At 41.2% G+C, this 23,005-nt stretch overlaps 1 protein-coding gene across 1 annotated transcript; it reads right to left on the reverse strand.

The window, feature by feature from the left end:
* Positions 1-1,804: 1,804 nt before the first annotated feature.
* Positions 1,805-22,842, reverse strand: LOC109466471 (tyrosine-protein kinase BAZ1B-like). The gene is given in 24 exon segments (XM_019764579.1): positions 1,805-2,032; positions 2,412-2,541; positions 2,649-2,726; positions 3,018-3,239; positions 3,659-3,911; positions 4,435-4,564; positions 4,953-5,156; positions 5,471-5,604; positions 5,896-6,031; positions 6,208-6,324; positions 6,688-6,848; positions 7,251-7,383; positions 7,792-7,903; positions 8,324-8,457; positions 8,831-8,988; positions 9,371-9,512; positions 9,843-9,951; positions 10,405-10,571; positions 11,125-11,315; positions 11,765-13,285; positions 18,933-19,062; positions 20,019-20,163; positions 20,781-20,897; positions 22,420-22,842. Coding segments are annotated over 24 exon segments (4,965 nt in total). The 5' UTR covers positions 22,533-22,842.
* Between the last annotated feature and the right edge of the window lie 163 nt (positions 22,843-23,005).

Here is a 23,005-nt window from a genome sequence, read left to right on the forward strand (position 1 = left end):
AACATCAATTGACCACAGCAAGACATTTATAATCAGGAATCAACTGTCTTTCTTCAGCAGTAAACTGCAGTTAAAGAAATACTGTTACAGTAGAAACTCTCAGATGTATATTTGGATTTAAAGCAAAGCACAGCCTAAAAAAATGACTCGGGAGGAAAATTTCCTTTTTTGAGATTTTAATCAGTGATCTGGTTACACAACAACTGAGAAAACATTAAAATACTATTACAAAGGTATGTACAAAAGCTGACAACAGAGAAATCGTCATGAAAGATGTTACTTTTTATCATCTGAATTTTATATAGAAGTTCCACTAAGTTGCTAGCTGCAGCAACAGACCACATGTATGTGTGAGCAGAGATTGAATCCATGGTATGTTCATGGTAAAACCAAAAATCGTCTTTGTTTGGTGGACAAAAAGTGTTTGGGTCATGTTTAATTTTTAATTTTGTATGAAAGGTGAGAAGGTACAAGGTATGACATCAAAACTTAGAAGAAAATTCTGCTACATTTCTTTTTTGGGACATGCTTGAGCCATAATGATAACAAATTATGACTCCATCCAATCTGGGATGGTGCTGGTTGTAGCTGCATATAGCTAACTAGTACACAGAATGCATGAAATAAATGTTCCTGCATCAATGTGTGGTCCACCTCTTAAAACAAACAAATGCCTACTGCTCTTCAAATCTGCTACTAAAAACTCATCTCCACAGATATCTCAAGAAATAAATTACTTCCAAAAACAGACATGAGATTATAATAAAATCCTCTGGTTTTCATAGAAACACAGGCTACAATTTACAGCAGAAGTCTACTTTTTTTGGTCTCATTTACACCAAGTTTATTTCCACACCACCACAAGTCAACACCATCAAATGCACTTCTCTAAGTTACATGTATAATTATGCAAAGCTTGCAAAATACAGCATACATTATCCTTTAGAAAACTAATAAATGTAAAATTAAAGTGTGATTCTGTAAGTTATTATTATTTTTTACAATCACCCCCATGATGTATCAAGGTGGTATGGTCTGCAACAGTTTGACTTCAATGGTTCTCCTGATTTGGAAGTGCTCAAACTCTTACAAAGGGGTGTCCAGAAGGTTCTATCTACATAGTAGTCCCTGCTGTATCAAGGTTCCCCCGTGAAAGAATGGAATGTTCTACATCAGGACTAACCCAAACTCATCAAAAAGGGGGGGAGCCTGGTCTGTCAAATGTGAAAATTTCCATTATTTTTTCCTTTCTCGGAAAACAATTTTTGGAAAAGCTCTCATAACTCACTTTGCACTTATGACCCTGCAGTGCCTTAAGTTGCTGAATTGCTGCTTACAAATATCCAGAAAGCTGTCAGAATAAATACACAGTGAACGAGTACCTCGAAATAATTTGGTAAAAGATCCAGCAGCATTTCAAGACTGCTTCGAACACCATGATCAGGTTTGGTGATGAGGAGCCAATCGGATTCGACGGTACAAATCTTTGTAGCCAATTAGAATCAAGATCTCATTTCAAATTATTTCAAGCTCAACATTTGAAGCACAAGCTGTTCTAAACCCTCGAAAGACAGGGTATGACAGATGATAAATTGAATAGTGTGAGTGGATGAGAAAAGCCCCACTTGGATGCTTAAATTTGCAGCAGGAGATCAAAATTAAAGAATTTTTCTTTGCTCTTGAACAGATTGTGTGGTGTCTATGGTTTGCCCCACTAGGATGTATAAACTTGCAGCACGAGATTAAACTTAGTAGTGTTATGCTTTCTTCTTGAATAGATTTTGTGGTGTCTGTGGTTGGTTCATCATTTCCCATTGCTGGTGGATTTCTGTGGTGATGTGTAGGAGTGGTCGTTGTGCATGCCGTGGATCGCTGCGGTTTCCTTGTGGGGGTAATCGTAAGACGGGAGGAACTCTTCCAGCAGCTCGAGGAAGTACTTTTCTAGCGCGTCAGCCTTTTCCCTGATGTCTGAGCCAAGCTTGTTGTACTCGTGCGCGTTGTCGAAGATACAGGATACATCGTTGATGAATTCCTATGAACAGGAAGTTTCAGTATAAAAAGAAAAATTTCAGTATAAAAAGTGTTTGCAACTATGGAATCTACTAAACAGCCAATGTCTTTATAACTTAATCTAGCACAGAAAAAGGTCAATATTGTAATGTAACTAATAGTATTGTAACTACTAACACTTAGTTTTACAGTTACTCAAGCAACTGGACAGATTTTGAACACTGTTAGACATCCGCTGACAAAAGGTGTCAATGACGGAAAGTAGTGGATGACACTTGAAACATCCAACAGTTTTAAAAATCTATCCAGTTGCTTGAGTAACAATTCCTTGTGTATTGAGTGGACTGTTTTGCCCCTGAATGTCCCCAAACCCCCTCCATGAGACCCAGTATGTTGCTGACCTGTGGTGAGCAATAGTCCAGACACACACACTTGTTCTTGACAGTGGTGAGGTCCATCGGGTTCTTGATGACCTCATAGTAGTCTGGCACGTCCTCAACGTCCACAGGCTTCCTGAAGTATACACTAGACCTGGGGGGATAAAGACAAAAGTTGGCATCAATGGAAAATTGGAGCATTTCAGAGCATCAAGGTTTCAAAACTTTTAAGAACAGAAGTGTGGTACAAATGTATCTTACTTGTTCCTCATAAGTTTCTGCAAGATGTCTTCACATGTCTTGAGCTCGTTGTTGGTCCTCCTAGAATGTAGCTCTTCCCTGAGAACAAAACATTAAAAAGAATCTGTAAGTTTTACATTCTCTTTAAACAAATGCTCAACCAGTCCAACTTATTCAATCTCAGACATCTAATCTGTGAATATTTTTAGCAGCGACACCTGTTCTGCAATGCAATGTGAGCCAGTCAGATTTCCCGGGGAAGGTGGCAGACGGTCACTGAAACGTCAGCTCAACAAAACACTTGGTTGTGTAAAAAGAGTCTCTTTATTCAGCCATTTAATGCCTTAAATTACTCCTTAAAGCTTTTAGTTTCTTAAAGATTCTCCATACTTTTCCTTCTTGTTGTTAGGCACTGGTTGCTGTGCTCTCCTGGATGCGGCTGTACTCCTGCCCTGATTGGCTGCCTGTGTGGATGCCCTGCCCTGATTGGTTGACTGAGATGATGTACCGGGTGATGTGGAGGAGGCAGCTGCCTGCCGTGAGGTGCTGGTTTGTCTGGACGTCTGTCTGGTTGGCTGTTGCTTTGGAGGTGGTTGACTGGGTTTGGCTTTCCTACATGGAATAAAATAAAAGATTATAGCAAATTTCTGCAATGCCACTTCTTCTTCTTCTTATCCAATTTTCACATAAATTTTCCCCTAAACTGGGTTTAGACGTGCTTGCATCAAGTGCAAGTCTTTTTTGAAGCAAGATTTATACGGTTGGATGCCCTTCCTTTCTTCTTCCTTCCTTTTTGCCTTGTTTTTTTACCTATAACACGTGTAAAATTGAGGCCAAAAGGCAACGGTCAGAGACTTATGTCACTCAAGACTATCATGTATCTTAAAACCTATGTCTCTCTGTTACTTCAAAACTGCCAGCAGGACCCCCTACTACTTTAGAGTCCTAATCTTTTACTGGTTTTAGCTTTTAACAATTTGTTACACAGAAAATTAAAAGGAGAAACATTCATGATCCCACCCGACACCCACCGTAGCTGCCTGTACTTAGCGGGGCTCTGGCAGGCGCAGCAGACCCAGTTGTTCCCGCGGGGGAAGTTCCTCAGCGCGGGGATGTGGCACTCCTTGTGGAACACCAGCGGGCAGGTGGAGCATGGTACCAGCTCCCCCTCCTCGTAACACACCACACACTCCTCCCTGTGTACTATCTCCTGCTCTCTCCGGCTCCTTCCACCCCGCCGTGTGCGTGGTTTGTCCTCATCGTCTTCACTGCTGTTGTAGTCACCTGGGGAGAGAGAGTGAATGATGGGGCGATGAGTAAAAGAAGACACGGTTGTTGATTGACAAGGGTTTGATCAGAATCAACATCAGGGTGGTCATTGTCATCATAGCTTGCCGTACCAATATGGCGACTAGTTTAGGGCTTTCTGGTTAGCTGTGTGTACACATGTACACATAACGTTGCAAGATGTTATGAGAGTATGTCAAGCGTTAGATAATATGGTAACAGCCGAGAACTTCATCAACTCATAGTACCTGAAGCTTTCCTAAAAATAAGATTACTTCTGTCCAATGAATAAATAAATAAAATAAAATAAATAAATGATTTCTATCCTAACCCTTGAGTGACATTAAAACTTAACACTGTTATTTAACAGATGAGGGCTGTATGGTTGCTGTGAAGTATGTCACTGTACATCTAGCAGTATGTGGAGTGGCTGCTCTTGTTGTCTCACAGATATTACAATGATCTCTCTTAAATCCAAACTAAACATCACTACATGAGAGTGTTTTAATCCTCCCCCCACCTTCGTCCATCTCCCTGTAGTTCCTGCCCCTTGACCCGACCCTGGCCTGGCGTGGGATGCAGGCCGGACAGCGCCACTCGCCCGGGGGGACGCAGGACAGCGCAGGACGCAGGCAGAAGATGTGGTACGCCTGGGGAGAACAGAGAGGTATCCGTAATAATTTCATCACATTGGTGAGTGATTAAATAGCAAAGTTCTTTATTCACAACCACTTGCTTACAAGAGCTGACGTTTCGATGACCATCTTCAGGGTGATTCTGACTGGTTTAGTGTGCACTAGAGCTAGGTGTTACTGGTTCAATGAACCGCTATGAAGTAAAGCTAGGTGTTACTGGTTTACTGTGTTCTTAAGCTAGGTGTTACTGGTTTACTGTGTTCTGAAGCTAGGTGTTACTGGTTCAATAAAGCTAGGTGTTACCGAAACAGTCAGCCAAAACATGACCAGTAGGAAGCACACATGATACACAGACAAGACTAAACCCTAAACTTCCTGCTCCCCAGACCTGACCAGTGCCTACCTGGTTACATTCGTCACACAGCAGGAGTCTGTCCTCCTCGCGCTTCTTGCGGCAGACCTTACACTTGGCGTTCTCGGCCGACTTGTCCCACTTGATGCAGGCGTCCAGTATGCCCATCAGCACGTGGAGGCGCGACATCGTGGAACACTCCGCCGTCGCCTGCCGCCACGACTCCACCTCACGCGGCTCGTACAGCTGCACCTCCTGAGCAAAGAAAAACAAACAAAAACATCAACTTCTAAACATCAACATGTAGTCCTGTAGTTAGCGACCATGCCACTGGAGAATGAGAGTTCCTGTTTGCTGACACTCAACAGACATGCATCCTATTGGAAAGGGTCACAGTCCTTGGGATGGGACGTTAGGCTGTAGTCAAGTGTTCATTGTGCTTGTTGAAAAGTGCTAGGAGTATAATATACCTGTAACTACTGTACATAGCATCTGTCTTCTCTGCGACAGATTACTGTATGATCTGAGGGGTCACCATGTCTACACACACAAAAATTGTACATTTTCACCTTTTCTTCATCATCCTCTTCCTCCTCATTTTCCTCTTCTTCTTGCTCCTCTTTCTCTTCCTCTTTGTTCTCCTCCTTGTCATCTTCTTCTGTCTTGGGTTCTTTTGGTTTCTTCTTCTGAGGTGCCATCATACCTGGTAAAGAAAGATACCGAATTCAGCAAAAATTGAAAATTCAACAATCAACAGAGCCGGACTAAATGCCATAAGCATTCAACAGAGACATGTATAGCTTTAAAAACAACTACATATGTACAAAAACTGGGAAGAACATGTTTGTGTGCAATAAAAAATTATTCTTCCCAATCAACTCCAATGGTGACATTCAAATAGACAGGTACTCTTTCCAAGTGCTCTTGTGACTTGCATTTAGATATGCTTTTTGGCCAATGGTAACCACAGGAAAGCTAAGACAACCGTTCTCACCTTTAAGGAACTTCTGCAGCACCCCTCCCTGCACCTCCACCAGCAGACAGCCCAGCTCTGACATCTTGTCTGTCTTCTCCAGACGCTTCAGCCACTTGGCCGGGTTCTCTACTCCTCCTAAACCTCCCTTCTCCAACTGGGCAAGAAAAAAGACGGTTACCATCCCTTTCTATATCTTCACAGACTGATTTTTGCGCGTCAAAATTACGGATTGTGGAAAAAAAATGTCCATGATGAGCGGCCAAACTCCCTCAACTAAAGGAAATACGTACACTGGCTAGAGCACTGGTTATAATGTTCAAAACACCCCACCTTAGTCTCTATCTCCTCCAGGTCCCTCTTGTAGGCATCCAGCAGCTCCTGGTCTCCGTCTGAACTCCTCAGCTGCTGGTTCCTTTTGGAGTAGTTGTTCAGCGAAGACTTGATGTCCTGATTATTAAAACAACAAAACAATTATATACTTCAGACTATGTACAAGTACATGTATTTGTTTAGACATAACTCAAACCAACTAAGTATAAACACTGCACAGAAAGACTGAGGGCCATACAATCATGAGATGGCCATGTAGGCTCTTCCCAGCGACAACACGTATTCCTTGTTCCTACAGCAGTTACAACATCAATTTGGACCTTGACAAAGACAATACTCTTGTCACTGATTTTTTTTCTTTCAAAAACAGGCAGTAAATGACCAACGAGATCCACTACTTAAGTCAGTGTCCAGAGTTTGTAATGAGAGTTAATATGTTGGGTTGGTTGTGTACAATGTACTCCTCCATGGCTGTATCACCTGATATCTTTTCTCCAGCTCCTCCTTGAGTTGTGACTCCCTGATGCCCTGAGTTCCCAGGTTCTGCATCAGTTTGTCCACCTCGTCTTTCTTGGAGTACAGGAACCAGAGGTTCTGCCCCAGGGGAGGGTGGGTCTTCTCAACACCTCGGTGTTTCTTCACTGTATGCAAGTTTGAACAAGCACATATGTAGGGCTGCACTGCAGCTATGAATAATGTGTAACTATGAATAGTACACAATGTGTATAAATCTGAAGAATGTAAGCCTTCATGTGTAAAAAAATTTTTTACTTGTAATGCTTGACATTGACAGCTTCACAATCCTGTGTTGAACAGCACACAACATGCAGTTGCTGACGCACACACTCTCACGCAATCACACAATCATACACACACTCACACCGGCATGCACACACACGCAAGCACACTTGCATGAGGACATATAAACCGACTGTACAACGTTTCACCACTCAGGTCTAGGGTCGGCAGTTTTTCTAGGGTCAGTCAAGAAAAAGGAAACAACATTTTTTTCCTAGGCCCAGTACAAGGTGAATGTGACTGACCTCTCTCACTGCGGACAGTGCTGGCTTCACTGGTCACACTCTGGACCTCGCTGACAGACTCCACATCAGACTCCTCCTCCTCCTCTTCTTCCTGCTGACTCTTCTTCTTCACAGGTGAGTTGGGTAATGTTACCTGTGACAGGTGATTCATAAGGTAAATAACCAACAAAAATTGTTGCAAAACGAAAGAAAACAAAACATGCGATGAATTTTCATGATTACAAGCGTTTCTGTTTACAAGCCTTGCAAAGTGCTATTCAAATAAATTTCGTTGGGGCATATTCAATGCAACATAAATTTGCAGCCCTGTGTGTAAGGTCAGGCAGAGGAATGCAAGGTAATGTAGGGGAATGCTCTGGTGTAAGTAAAACAAAAGCTTACTGTCTTGTGGTCACACCTATGACAAGTACCACTGTATTGAGGCCACCTCATTTTGCACTGAAACAGCTATTCCAGACTCTTATGTATCAGCATTACCAAGTCTAAGCCCCTCGCTGCAAATAGACAGTAGTCGGCCCCTCAAACACTGTGTTTTATTTACCTGATATCCCATAGACTCATGTGCCCAGCCCTTCTCCACATACAGGCCTGGAGTCTGGGGGGAGAACAGCCAGTACTTGTTGTGGTGCCGATCTGTCCCAACATGCTGCCATCTACAAGCAAAGAAAATCACTTTTACTCCATAAATATAGTACAGAACGGTACAGTCAAAACTGCCTAAGAAGACCACTCAGAAGACCGAGAAAATCTGGTCTATCTGGAAACGTTGTCATTATAGACAGGATTCTTAAAACTTGTATGTATATTGACCAGGTGGTCCTTACGTAGATGTGGTCACTAGTATAGGTTTGTTCATGGGTTTTTTTCAAATGCAAGATTTGACTATAACAGTTTTTACTGTCAAAGGTTTGACTGTAACAGTTTCTAAACAGAGTACTTAAAATTAGTTAAAAGTGTGGTAGCAGTAAGGGCCAAGAACTTCCTTCTCAAAGAAATATTTTCATTTTGTGAAGGCAGACAATGTCAATAGTTTCCCTGTGAATTCTGGATCATCCCTGAGATATTCTTCTCACCTGAGTGTGCGTCTGGCCTGGGCGATCCCCTCCTCAAACCTGGTCTTGAAGGACTGCTCCTCCCGCTCCTTTCTCATCTTCTCCATCTCCTTCTCCCGCTCTTCCCGGTCTCTCTTCTCTCGCTCTGCCTTCTCCTAAACACAGCAATAAGGAACGGATTCAGGTTATTGCAAAACAGTTCTTCTTGTAAGTTTACGGATATGATGTTATGTCTATGGTTATCATCAAAGTTCATCTATGTTGGTAGTAATCGTAGTAAAATGTTGAACTTTATTCCAACACAAGAATTACAGATATCAAATTTTCAACGACCACTGTCGCCTTCATCAGGATAATCAATGACCAATCCCTTCGAAACCTAATATCACGAGATTTATGGTCACAGACATAATTTGATCTGTGTAATCCTCGTGTTGGAATTAAGTCCAACATTTTACAGTGTTATGTCTATGCATTTATGTTTATAGATTTGTCAGGGCTTCATTCTGTTATAATAATCTCACCAACCTTCTGAGCCTGTGCTGCTAAAACTCTTCTCCTCCTAACGATAGAGGCCAGGTCTCCATCATCCTCCATCGGTACCTCCTGCTCTTCTTCTTTCTTATCTTCATCTTTCTTCTTTGAGCCCTTCTTCTCCTTTTCTCCCTCCTTCTTGTCCTCTCCATCTGAGGGCAAAAATGATAAGTCATGGGAGGAAACTGCATGTAACTTGTTTCAAGTCTACAGGTTATTTTACTTCAGTGTGTTTTTTTTTACACACTGCTGACAAATTTCTGATGCCATTTTTTTTCTTTCTTTATTATGATCTTTATGATCAACAGCATATCACAGCAACAGGCTGAATTGCATACTTTTCTAGAGATAATGTTCATGTTTACAACATTATCCTTTCAAGCCAGCTTGAGTACAATAGCCTCTACCAGGCTTTGGGAAGCGGCTGGAAAGAGTAGAAATTGGCCAGATGATATGCCAGGGGAGTTGCGCAGCGCTGAGAGAACAGTTTGCAGCACCTGTGCCAATACTTCTGTGTAAATGTCATGTACTCACCACCCTTGTCCTTCTTCTTCTGTTTCTCCTCCTTGCGCTTGACTTTCCGTTCCTTCAGCACCTGGATTTTCTCCTTCCACAGCTCGGCTGCCTTCTGCTGTTTCTCCTGGATGTGATCTTCCACGGCGTAGGACATCATCACCTGGTGGAAAAACATCAATCTTTGCAACTGTCTTTTGATTCACAGAAGGTATTGACAAAAATCTATAACAGGTTTGAGTTGACTTCATACACTTTTATATCTTTTTCACAGAAGGCATTTTGCTAGAGTGTAAACCACTAGTGTAAAATAAGATTTGTAACATTAATAATCACTAAATGTTTTCTTCTTTTTTGTACACTTAATCCAATTATAAAACATTTTTATACGACTCCTCACATTTTATCTTCAGCTAAACATACAACTGAAAAAAAAGCTATTTTTACAACGCTAAGCTACCATTATGACTCTCTAAAAGGTTTGACCCCTGACCTTGTGTGTAAGTGCCACCAGGATCTCCAGTTTCTCCTGCGGCTCCAGCTCGTGGAACTCTGTCGTCTCCAGCTTCTCCAGGAGTTCTTCACTCACTTCGTCTACATCTCTGTATGAACAACACAGAAACACTGCTTAGAGACCATGCAATCCTATACACACATCTGTACACAAACTACAGAAACACAGGAGAGACCACCTCATACACATCTCTGTGCAAACAGCACAGAAACACAGGTTATAGACCTATCAATAGCACAACATTGAACATTGATACAAAACTATTGATATAAAAAATGATATTTCTTTGGCTGCAGAAGAACAGATGACATATCTTATCATCCTTGACTGGCAAACTATCATGTCAGTCTTCCTACTGTGCCCTTTATTCAGAAAGTACTGATTTCACGGCCACAACAAAAGATCAATCCCAGAGTGCTACCATCATCTTTTGAGATAGAAGGATGCCGACCTAGCTACTGATTTCATAAAAATAAAGATACATGAAATGTTGTACAAGCAAATATATTCATAGTCTAAATATTGATGCTTTCTTATAAACATCTACCTGATCTTTTCCTCGTCTTCCTCATCACTCTCTTCTTCTTCCTCCTCCTCCTCCTCATGTTTCTTGAGACAGAGTCGGACCAGTTCCGAGGCAGAGTGCATGGTTACCGGGATGTCTCCAAGGGCCACGCCCACCTCCTTATGGTCCTCCATAATGTCATCCTGTGAGAAACACACAAGATTACATTCAACTTTTGCAAGGAAGAGATGATTAAATAAGTCTTTGGTGACAGAGCCAGAAGTTGACTATTCCTTTATTTCTAACACCATGATTCTGTGTCAGTTAGGAATGTTAGAGTTTAACACTTAAGTAAAGAACACAGCAACTTGAAGTCTACATTACACAATTTGCCTACATTCCACATAATGGAAAAGCAATGTGATGGAAAGGACAAGCAAGAGACAGTGCTGTCTTAATTTTCGTGACACCCCTTGCAAAGTTGCAAACACTTTTTACTTTCTGCAAATCATATTCAAAGACAAATCAAACTCTACTGCTGGATAAAAATTACGGACTACTCGAGTTACATCACTAAAATGAACTGCTTTCTGCAAGTCACTTTTAACTTCCTGCACATATCACAGCTATCCCACCTGCAGGAGTGTCTGTGACAAATCAAACTCAAATACTACTGGATAAACTACTGCTTTTCAACATCACTAAACTGAACTGATTTCTGCAATTCACTTCCTGCACATATGAAAGCTCTCCCACCTGTAGGAGTGTCTGTAGCAGGATGACCAGCACCCTGGCCAGGTAGGCGAACCCCTCCCCTCCTGCCACCAGAGCCTTCATGATGGCGTCTGTGGTGACAGGGTAGTTATCCTCCGGCATCAGGAGCTGGTAGTAACAGCTGATGAACTCCACAACCATCGCAACGTCACCGAACAGGGTGTTCGGCAAACCTGCAGGGGAATAGGTCAAAACAACACTTTATACAATATACATGTGTAGAATGAGAATTCTGGTGTCCAGAAGGAAAAAGAAGGAGGGGAGGCTAAGCAATGACTTGGAAAAGGATGGCTGAGTGGGACCTTGCAGAGATGGGATACACATGGAAGAGGTCACAATGGATAAGATTGTGGAAGACCGCCAAGCCATGCAAAGAAATGCGGCAAAGATGATCATGTAAAAAAAATGTATAGACATTCCAAGGGGACATTATTTGTCATGTGCATGTTGATAATTTGACTTTTACTATATTTTTGAGGAATTGCTTTTTTCTGTATAAGCCGAAACTGACTCTTACACGGTGGCCAGAGACATTTTAACACATGAAGTCTGTTGACTTTTTTTTCTGTTCATTTATGTTTGATTTTTGAAGGTATAAAGAAGAGTATGACACTGACAATACCTTCAGGCATGGGCACAGGAACAGGCTGGGGAAGTGCTTTCAACTTCAACTCCTGGTCCTCAAACCGCTTCGACTTCTCTTCCTTCTCCTTCTTCTTCTCCTCTTCTCTCTGCTTCTTCCTCTCCTCCTTCTTCTTCTCCAACTCCTTCTTCCTTTCCTCCTTCTTCTGCTCCAAGAACTGCGCCTTCTCCGCTTCCGACATCTTCTTGAACCGTTCCTTTTCCTTCAGCTTCTTGTGTTTCTCGAGAATCTCGGCCCTCACTTCTAGGGGCGCGTTCTTGAGAACAGCTACAGGGAATTCCTTACACACCTTCCACAGGAGGTAACCATACTTGGACCTTTTGTCAGAGGTTTGATCAGAGGGTGTGGTCACCCCTTTCTTCATCTTCACAAGCTTCTTGATCATTGCTGGTTGCCATGGAGACTTAGGTGTCCCTGGCTGCTTCTTCGGAGTGCCTGATTTTTTGGGAGTTGTTGCCTTCTTTGGAGATCCTTTCTTTGGAGTGCCTGATTCTCCCTTTTTCTTCTTTAAATCAAACAGAGTCATCTGTTTTAGTGCCTTCTTTCCACCAGGAGTTTTCTTTGGTGACTTTTTAGCTGCACTTGCTTTTTCCTTGGCTGTTTGCTTCTTGGGACTTTTTCGTGCCTTCTTCGTCGGGCTGGAAGAATCTGATAAAGACTTTCTCTTTAGTTCGTTCAGGGGAATGTCGTCATCAGAGCTGTCTATGGTGATTTCATCTGACGAACTTGACTGCTTAGTTGGCGTTTTCTTTTTCTTCTTTTCTATAAGAATGTACCTGCTCAGAGGAGCATCGTCTTCTGAGTCTGTGGAACTCACGGCTTTCTTCTTGGTCGCACTTTTGGGAGTTCTCTTCTTCTCTGGAATGGTTGCCTTTTTCTTCGCGGATGTTGTTGCAGCTGGCTTCTTTGCGGTTGACTTCTTCTCAGCTTTTACTTTTTCTGTTTTAGGAGACTTTGGTGTCTTGGGAGATGCCGGTGTCTTCCCCACCCCGTTTACAGCTATGACTTTGGGAGACGGTGGTGGGCTCTTCGCTGAAGGAGAAACTGGCCCGTTCGACACCTTTTTGAGTGGAGAAGAAATCACCTTCACTTTGGGTTTCAAAAAGGCCTCCAGTCCGACCTTTGGTTGTGTTAGACCCCTGTCTTGTTTCCTCTTCTTGGCGCTGGATTCTGACGAATCAAGTGACTTCCGTTTCCCGAGGTTTACAAAGGGACTGACCGGACTGGGCGGCACGACTCTCTTTGGGGAGACCAGAAAGTCTGAGAATTTACTGGGAAGATTGTACTTCTTCACGCATTCTTCGTCCACCACCCATGGGCTGTTTGGTCCCTGCCCGCTACGCATGGCATAGGAACGGATGAACAGCTGCACAAACTCTCGAGACGGGATTCTCTCCACGCGGTGAAGGTCAACGGCAGGGATGAGGCTGATGACCTTGGCCTCACCAGCGATACGCACGTTGTACTTGTAGGGAAGCAGACTGGACTTCTTGGGGGTTCCTACAGCAAGCAACACAAAATAGACAGTGGCGTGAATATTTTAATGAAAGCTCATCTGTGTTGGCATAATCCAAAGTTTAAGCCTTGGTTCTGTGAACAGTTTCATCAGGTTGGTAAATTACTGAATAAAAAGACTCTTTAGCAGTGACACCTGTGCTGTGCAATTGAACAATTCAGAATTGCCAGACGGTAACCGAAATGCTGGCTGAATAAAACACTCGGTGGTGTAAAAAAAGAGTCTCCTTATTCAAAACAGACAGTGGGTTGTAAGAGAAAGAAGCTGCCCTTTTGATTTTTCTAAAGTCAATTCTTAAAAGTTCACAAGACATAAAAAATGTCAGCCAGTAACAGAAACATCAAACACTGGTCACCTCAATTTTGGAATGTCACTTTCCGAATTTCGAGACAGCTATGTTGAAACCCCTGATTTTCAACTTTGTTATTCCTGGATGTACAGTGAACTTTTGCATACCATTGGAAAGATCATGCTATCTTCAGTACCAGGTTGCTTTTTTATGGTCATAATGTATAAATTTATCAAGATATTTGACTTTAAAAATTGCAAGCCTGGTGGTCTCGAATACACACCGCCAGGCTCAACAGCTTAGCCTGGCAGTCCTAAACTTTAGCCCGCGGTCTGAGTTAGCCAGCCCGCATCCAGACCGCATCCAATTAGCCTCATGAACACCCCATGAAAACCACTGAATTAATGAGAATTCACATCTTCACACCTGTGTAATTAACAAGTTTGTGATAAATTCATGAGAGGTCTGGGCTCAATGGTTAGCCCGCGGGCCTGAACAGGCCTGGCGGTCTGTGGACAGGCTGGGCTGATGATTAGGCCTTATGATAGAGGACCTTCAGACTTTAACAACACCAAACAGAAAGTGGGAAACAAAAATATGCTTCCAGATTGATGATAGTTTACACATAGTTTGTCACTTCATATTAATAAACACCCTTCACATTTTCAGCTAATATTTTCAATATCAAAGCATTTAAAATAAGTGATTGCATATTATTGACAAGTATGATGTACTGGTATGAATGATCATGATAACTTTCAATTAGTTTCATGAATATTCATTTTGAAAATTTTCTGTTTGAGGAGGTGGATTTGGCTCCTGTTGTGCTACCTGGGCTGATACCTGGGCGGGGTGTAACATTTGTGTAACGGTTATGACTAAAAAAGATCAGATAGCATCATAAAAGACCCTTGTCTCAGCAAGAACACTTCATATTTAATAGACCTGATTGGTTGTGGTGTTGGAAGCTAACTTTTGAGGACACTTCATGGTCACTTACAGTTTCTGTTTGGCAGGTATAGTCCAATCTGTCCTACTATGGATATGGGCAACTCCCCTGGCCAAATCCCTTTGAAACATCATGGGGTAGAAATTTTTTTTTTTTAAGAATGAAGACCTTCATTGCACATTTCTGCCACACTTGGCTAAGTACAGGTCACAACAAAACAAGATGAATGGACATGGTTAACAGATAAACAATAACTCCATGGAAACATTTATAATTAAAAGGAAAATATTTGGAGTTTTAGTGCCATAATCCTGCCAGGTATAAGCCTCAGCCGATGTACACTGAAAACATAAAAAGCAAGGATCCTCAATTTGCAACATGAACTTGCTTTCAGTGCAAGGAGTTGTACAAATACAATGCTTTAGGAAATTATTGTTACATTTTCTTTTGTAATTATTCTGTTCCAGTGCACCTTTGTTATGCGGGTCATACCTCAGGTCACCTATTGTTCCAGGCATGCAAATGACCACTGTCCAATTATCAAATTAGAGAGTCTGGTCGGGCTACCCTGACATGGGTGACATGGTCTTTGTAGCTTGCACTGGGTAGCTCAATAGCCCGAAAAAATATCCTATCAGAAAATCTCATGACATTGAATGACAGTGTCAGATGGCCTGGGTTCACACTGTGAGAACCATGTCTTGGCCAAATCTTTCTATCCCACAACTAGTTTTTAGTATCATTATGATGATTAGATTAGATTTAGATTATTAACAAAAAATTAATGATGAGAATCTTTACAGGATTTGTAATAAGTCTAAACAAGGACATTATACACACTGCGTATAATGTCCTTGGTCTAAATTACAATTAATTGGAAGTGCTTGCCCAAGGCCTAGAGTCAATTCTATATTGCTATATTCCACATTACAAATTGTAACCATTTCGAAATAAAAAAACCACCATGTTTCTAGATAATTTCAAAAGTATAATTAAAAAAAATAGAAAATTTTCTAATTGTTACAATATTTGTGAAACATCTCAAATAGATATGAAAAGAGCTGTTCATTCAGTTTGAATATTTCCCAAAAATTTAGGAACAGAACGTAAAATGCTGTACAGCACAGGATGTACATGTATAATAGCAGACCAGGTAGCCTGGGTGTAAGAAACAGGGGCGAGCTGTAGCGCCTATAAACCCCCCACTGTTACATGGCAGTGTTCGAAATACCTGTCTGCAGTCTGCAATTTGCAGATAGATTTTCAAGATTGCAGAAGAAAAATTTATACAATCTGCAATTTTGCAGAAGGAAAAATAGGCTGCAGATTCAATAGTTTTCAATTTAGCAAACTAGAACTCTCTGGCCCCAAGGACAGACGACCTGTTTTGAAGCAACAGGAGCTTCTTCACTAATTTGCATCATCCTTGTCTTGACTTGTCTATCTTTTGTTTCCCTTTGGACTTACAAAAATTTGTCTTCACTAATTTGCATATGAATCAGTAGCGAATCAATAGTTTGTGCTAAAAAACCTACAATTCTCTAAGTGTCACTGACGAAAGGTAGTAGTCTGACTGTTTCAGGTAGCACCAAAATAATATCGAGTTGCATAAGAGTTAAGTGCTGTTTTTTTGGTGTGTCTTTTATTAGTATGTTGTGTGGAAGGGTGATATGTAGGTGTGATTACTAGTACATTTAGTATGATTTTAGTTGTAGCAGCTTGTAGTGGGAGACAGCGGTGAAAGACCCGTGAAGATACCAGTAAATGATAAATTTTCTGTGGAGAAGGATCTATAAAGTTTGAAATTAAAAAGAGTGGTACTTTAAACTTAAAAGAATTCCAGTAATGCTACAGATTTACAAAGCTATATATGATGTAAAAAAGACATTAATGGTTTGAGAAGGTTGTAGTATGGAGGCTTGTGTATTTGCAGGAAGTATTTTCAAATTGCAGAACAAAATTTTGACTCTTCTGCAATATTGCAGAGCGCTGAAAAAAAGTATTTCGACCACTGCATGGGTACCAGACTGCTGCCAGGCTAGCTCCTTGGCTCCTGGAGGGCCAACATTTGCCCAAGGAAATGTCACCATAGAGTGATAATAGACATCCCTCAATAAGCCTATGAATTACATTGTGAAGGCTTGTTATCCCCTAGACACAAAGAACAGTTTCTTTAAAAATGGGTGACAAAAGGGGAGGGGAGGTGATTATGATAAAATTAACAAGTTCTAACTTCCAAGCAACAACTTGAAGTTAGTCTCCAGTCAGATTCTGATCAATGTTAGACGTGTTTACAACTGGAGAAAGGGGAAGCAAAAACATTCATTGAGTTGACATACAAAAAATCAGATGATCATTGATCAATTACTAAGGTGACCTTGAGAGAATATTGATGTAATGTTGCAATTTTATAGAACAGGATTCTTCTTCAAGTGAATGAGTCTGAGGAACAAGTAATGGCATTATATTTAGTCTCTATGGCCGGCCAACTCCTCCGGCCAATGATGTTCCCCTTAGCCGATTGCTACTATTTATTCAGCCTGCAAAGGAGTCTGGTGGAGACTACATTATATTGGTGTGGCCTAACAGTTGTATATATTTATTATACAGTCATTCCTGCAAAAATTCCTGCGAGATTTCTAGGAAGGATTCTATCTGCAGGAATCTACAATGTCTTAGTAGGTTTTTCCAGAAATTTCCTGCAGGAAGAAAATTTTCAAAATGAATTTCCATGCATGTTATCATTCATACCTGTCCAATTATCAAATTAGAGAGTCTGGTCGGGCTACCCTGACATGGGTGACATGGTCTTTGTAGCTTGCACTGGGTAGCTCAATAGCCCGAAAAAATATCCTATCAGAAAATCTCATGACATTGAATGACAGTGTCAGATGGCAGTGGGTTCACACGGTGAGAACCATGTCTTGGCCAAATCTTTCTATCCCACAACTAGTTTTTTAGTATTTATGATTAGATTAGATTAGATTTAGATTATTGACAAGAAATTAATGATGAGAATCCTAGTTTTATTTTTTAAGATAGTCGGACATCTTTTCAGGCTCCTACTGGGTGACCCAGTACAAGCTGCCCAGATAGGGGTTACTCTCCAAGTAGAGGTTTGGGTTTTGGGGGTATTTTTAGCGTGTTTTATACCCCCAAAACCCAAACCTCTGCTTGGAGAGTAGATAGGGGTACTGTAATTCGACGTGTAACTCAACAATAGTCCAACTTGATAATTGGACAGTGGCATTTGCATGTCAAGAACAATAGCTAGACTTAGTTTCATCCCGCATAACAATTGTTCCTTGATCAGAATAATTACCTGAGAACTGTTGAACCATGGTTGAACAGAAATGGACTGAGGATTTTATAACTACATTGCTTTGAAAGCAGGTTTAAGTTGCAATACATGTATTAAGGCTTCTTGCTTAATATACTAGGCTGATATACTAGAATTTTGTCCGGCAAAACTGTCTGTAACATAATTTCCCCAATGTTTCAACTGAACTGAACTGAACTTCAATGACAGTCAGGATGCTCATGAGAAAAAATTGTTTCATTTTCTACCCCTAGCTGGTACAGAACGTGTTTGTAAGCTCTTCTTTCTTTTTTGTGGCCTAGTTGAAAGATCATGCGAAGCTGAGTGAATGAGTGAGTGAGTGAGGTTGAAAGCGGCAAATATGTACAAGACTGTTAACAGATGGGTGTGGATTATGCTCTCCTTTCTTATTTTCTGCTCTGAGAATGAAGTTTTACACATCACTTGGTTTAGACCGCGGGCTGAGATGTAGTCCGTGAGGTCTGAATCCTTACTCCACCAGGCTGAAATTGGCACAGACAGTCTGCAAACATCAATCAATTCACACCTTCCATGCCATTGTTTTGGGATTTTTGCACCTCTTTGACCAGAATTTTCAGACCGCGGGCTGAAGTTAGCCTGACGGTCTGAATGGTTTTTGAGTAAATCAGGCCGCGGTCTGGGGATCTAGACCTGTAGTCTAAGTGCCTTTAGACCGAAGGTCCTGTAATTAAAACTTGCGGGCTAGTTGTTAGGCCTGACGGGCTGTTAGAAAAGACCACTGGTCTGCTTGTATTTATTATTAATGATATCTTAAGTTATGAACACTGCAGAACAATAATTTTCATATCACTGTGCTCATTACACCAAGAGCTACACACTGATGTGAAACTTGAATGTTGAAAATCAATTTTTACTTGAGTTTCCAAATGCCTTGTGACTTTCCAAAATTGATGCGACCAGTGTTATCAGATTAAAGCATGTGGGTATGCTTTATATTGAAATGCTTTATATGCTAAATAAAAGGTTGACTATCAACCTACAGTCTCATTTAAAATGGCTACTGTATCTTCCCATTGGTCCATTCCACCTTACCTGATGTTCCCTTCCCCGTGGCATTTTCCTTGTCGCTGGAGGGAGAGCTGCAGTTACTGGAGGCCTCCTCAGGAGTCGGAGTGGTCACCTTCACCACCTTCCCCTGCACACCCTTCCCTCCGATCTTCATCTACAGGGAGACACGGAGATATACATGTACGTTTGTTTTTTATTTGCATATGATCAGAAGTAATAATAACTGAACATAAACACAACAGATGAAGATATGCTGAGGGATGATAAAAACCCGTAATGGCCTGTCTCGGATCAGCCAAGCTAGAGATGAAAGTTGTTGGACAATACCTCGAGGTATGAAAGTTTATGTCTTTGGAGGCCTGCTATAAGTTGCTAATGCAAGAAATGACCAGGAAATACATTTTCATACCTGGAACTAACAATTTGCACCTAATACAACATTAAGCTGTCACCAAATAGAAATGAGTTCATTGAAATATGAATGTTCTGTCAGGTCTTGTTGCATTTCAAGGATGAAATCTCCAATGTAACAAAAGACATGAACAAAATACAAAGGGTGAAAAACTGTAACAAACGAAACTGTGTAAACTGTAACAGTGGATATCTTAAACACCTGTGGGCACACACCTGTCCTTTGTGCACCTGAACTATTTGAGCTTTAGCGGCAAGTCCTCCAACTCTTACCTGAGGACCGTTAGAGAGAAAAGAACAGAAAGGTGATAGTGTAGAACTCTACCAAAATTACTAATAACAGACTAACACAGTAACAGCTACTCATTTTTATCACGTCAAGGAGGTTTGAGAATGAGAAAGAATAACATGTCTTATTTCTACACGACACACACGTTTCTAGTACAATTTACCTGTATATACAAATTTAATTTATAAATGAAGAGATGTTTTGCTAACTTCATAAAATACTATTTTAAGATTCTTAGCCACTCTACGTTGTGATACAATTATACAAACCTGCATGATACCAACAAGCTACGAAGGGCCATGGAGGATAAAGTGCTATGGAGGAGGAGTAAGGAAGTAGTTTAAGATCCCAATACTACAAAGTATTACCCCTTTGTTCAGCATAACATGCTAAAGAAACAGGAAACTAACCTTCAGCTCAACCTTCTCTCCCATGGCAAGTTCAGTGAGCAGCTTGTTGTGTGCCGCGTCAGCGAGGGCCTCTAGCGGCTGAGTGGAGTGGTGCACCAACTCCAGCACTGGCTGCTTGAAGCACTCCGGGAATTCCTTCTGCAAGCTACAAGAAATCCGGGACAACAAATTCAGCTTTCTCTAGCTGTCTAAGGTCTAATAACAGCATTACACATTACCCCAATACCATAACAGGCATGTGGCAATAACCACTGGAACAACATTGCACTCCTTTCCACAATCTAAGAACCATAATATTGTCAATTTATTAAACTTGGGTAATTTTGTTAAAATTCAATCATATTTGCTCATTTTTTTTAACAATTGTCAGTCTTACAATAAATACAAGACTTTGTATAATAATGGACTTGATTGTATCTATTAATGACACTCCTACCATACTTGAGATGATATCTACAAGCAACCAACATGTCTTGTATCACTCACTATATGTATAGACATGTAAATATTACTAATGCACTAATTCACTTGTCTCATCCTTTGCACACACAAATTCAGTTACAAATGTATTAACGTTCCTTTCTTTATTATCCTTTCACTCACTCACTCACTCACTCACTCACTATCCTTTCCTTTCCTTAATTTTATATGTACTGAGCCACACATAAGTTTTTAACTAACCCATGTGCAACCTGCTATAGTGTTAATCCCAGGAATGGGGCTAAGAAACGAAGAAGGAAGAGAAGAGAAAGAGTGCCGTACCTTTGGTAAGCCTCCTGTTCCGACTGTGTTGCCTCCTCATGAGTTAGGTTGGAGTTCCCCGTACACTGACATGTCCACACGGACTGGTTATACTGCTGTAACCGTCGCAGGTACTCTCTAAAAACACTGGTTAAGGAATACCCCTTTCCACACTAAATCTACTTAAATCTCATTTGCATAATTCGCGGATTAAAGAAAGTGTTATATGGACTATTCCATTCTGAAGTAGGTATACTAGAATTAAGACTTCCTTTTCTTTCAATTTCATCATCGTTATGATCATAATGATAATTTCATCAGACATTTCACAGACTCATCTTATATAACTGATTTTTTTATTTCACGTACTAAGTAACTTCCTCTTATTGCCAATCTCGTAGATAAAGTTTTATACTATAAACACCCCTTCTGTTTCTAAAATGGGACAGCCCTAGCCAAATTGCTTGTAATCCTGGAGAGGATGGACACTGATGCTAAGCAATTGCAATACTAATGGTCAGTAAATGGTACTGCAATGAATGCTGCAAATTATGATGTTCACAACATACAAAGGAAATCATTATCCTATTAGGTAATATAACTATTGTCTAACATTTTTGCAAACATATGCTTTGTAATATATATGTATTGCTATTTCAATGGACAATGGGGAGTAGTATTGCATTGAAATTTATTATTGTTCTGACCCCATAAGCCATAACTCATATCACTGACAGGCATTTCTAGTTCCTCATTTTGGAACACACCCTACTTCAAGTTCGTTCTCCTTTGACCTTTGACCTATATTTTTAACACTACTGATTACAGGTACAGCCAACAACATTCTACCTAAGTTTAAAATGAACATTTTGTTATCATAATAAATGGCATGAAAATGTGTAAACATGAAGAACCTTTTAGTAAACCAGCTACCATGAAATAAGCGTACAACACCATACAATAACAACACCATACAAAAACAGTGCGCTACAACTTTTAACTGGTCCAATCCCAAGTGCAAGTTCACATGCGGACCCTTTCATGGCGGCCCAATTTGCGCGGCCCTGTTTTGTTCCCGCCGGGGCCCATTGTGCCTGGGCAGCCTGCGCGGGTTCCGGCTAGTTGGCCGCCCGCCATTATGGAACGCTACGCTACGTACCCACATTACCGGCCGGGCTTACGGAATCAACCCCCCAACCAAAATCCCGCCCTCCCACCGCTTATTACACCTACCTGGGGGTGTATTACACCATAGTTTCGTGTATTTCTAACCTTAAATGTGTCTAGATACACAGAATGAGAGTTTTTTTTTGTACGAAACACACTGCGTGCGGCGTAGAACTGGGTTTTCCTCCCTTCTCCCCACGTCACGCAGTTGTCATTGGGACGCGCGCCGCATCGAGTATTCACCTATCCGGAAACAAAACTTATGGAAACGAACCCCCTTTATCTGCCGAAAAACAAACAATAGGGTGATAAATTTCAATCGTATAGAAAGAGCCGTTTTCGGACATTATGATTATTGTAAAATATGAGCAGTATTTGGTTTGGTTGTTTAGAAATAAAGGTGTTAATGTGGGTGAAAATTGCAGGTTACAAAAGCAGAGCTGGCCAGCGCCATCTTGAAAGCTCTCGTCTCACGCAAAAGCACAAAGGATACTCCTTCGATCTGAAGGCCTCTTTCGTGTGGTCGATCACGAAAACCATCTCGTCCGGACCCAAATCCTTCAGAGGCTTGACCAAGGAGAACTGTCGGTTCCCAAGAAGCGGCATGTTGACGGCTGAAGTCGCAGAATTCCTGGATTCACAAACGCTATACTACTAACCTGCTTTCGCGACCCTATTTGAAAATGGCGGGAGTGAGAAGTTTCAGCGACCGGCGATTGGTCAGCAAATGTTACATGCTGTAGCTTTGACGACGACAAACGCGGCAAGTCGTGGTAAAAATCCCTAACTTGGGATGTTGGGCAGATCGTCTGCCAAGATTCAGCGAGATTGGCGCCGTACTTTTCGCAAAATCTTCGCTTCTTCACCACGTAACTTCGCACACGATCTTCCCACCACGAAACCTGAGGGTCAAAGATCAACAGACTGTACCAAAGCTGATAATTTGCGTAGGGGAGAAAGCTGATCGTTGGCATAAAAAATACGATAGTGTTGTTAATATGGTGAAAATTTGTCAAATTCTTGTCAATGAGAACTTAATAACTATTGTAAGGAATAGGTTTTGCTAATAGATATTAATA

Source organism: Branchiostoma belcheri, unplaced genomic scaffold (assembly GCF_001625305.1).
Source record: "Branchiostoma belcheri isolate BF01 breed outbred unplaced genomic scaffold, Haploidv18h27 scaffold1, whole genome shotgun sequence".
Classification (NCBI taxonomy): domain Eukaryota; kingdom Metazoa; phylum Chordata; class Leptocardii; order Amphioxiformes; family Branchiostomatidae; genus Branchiostoma; species Branchiostoma belcheri.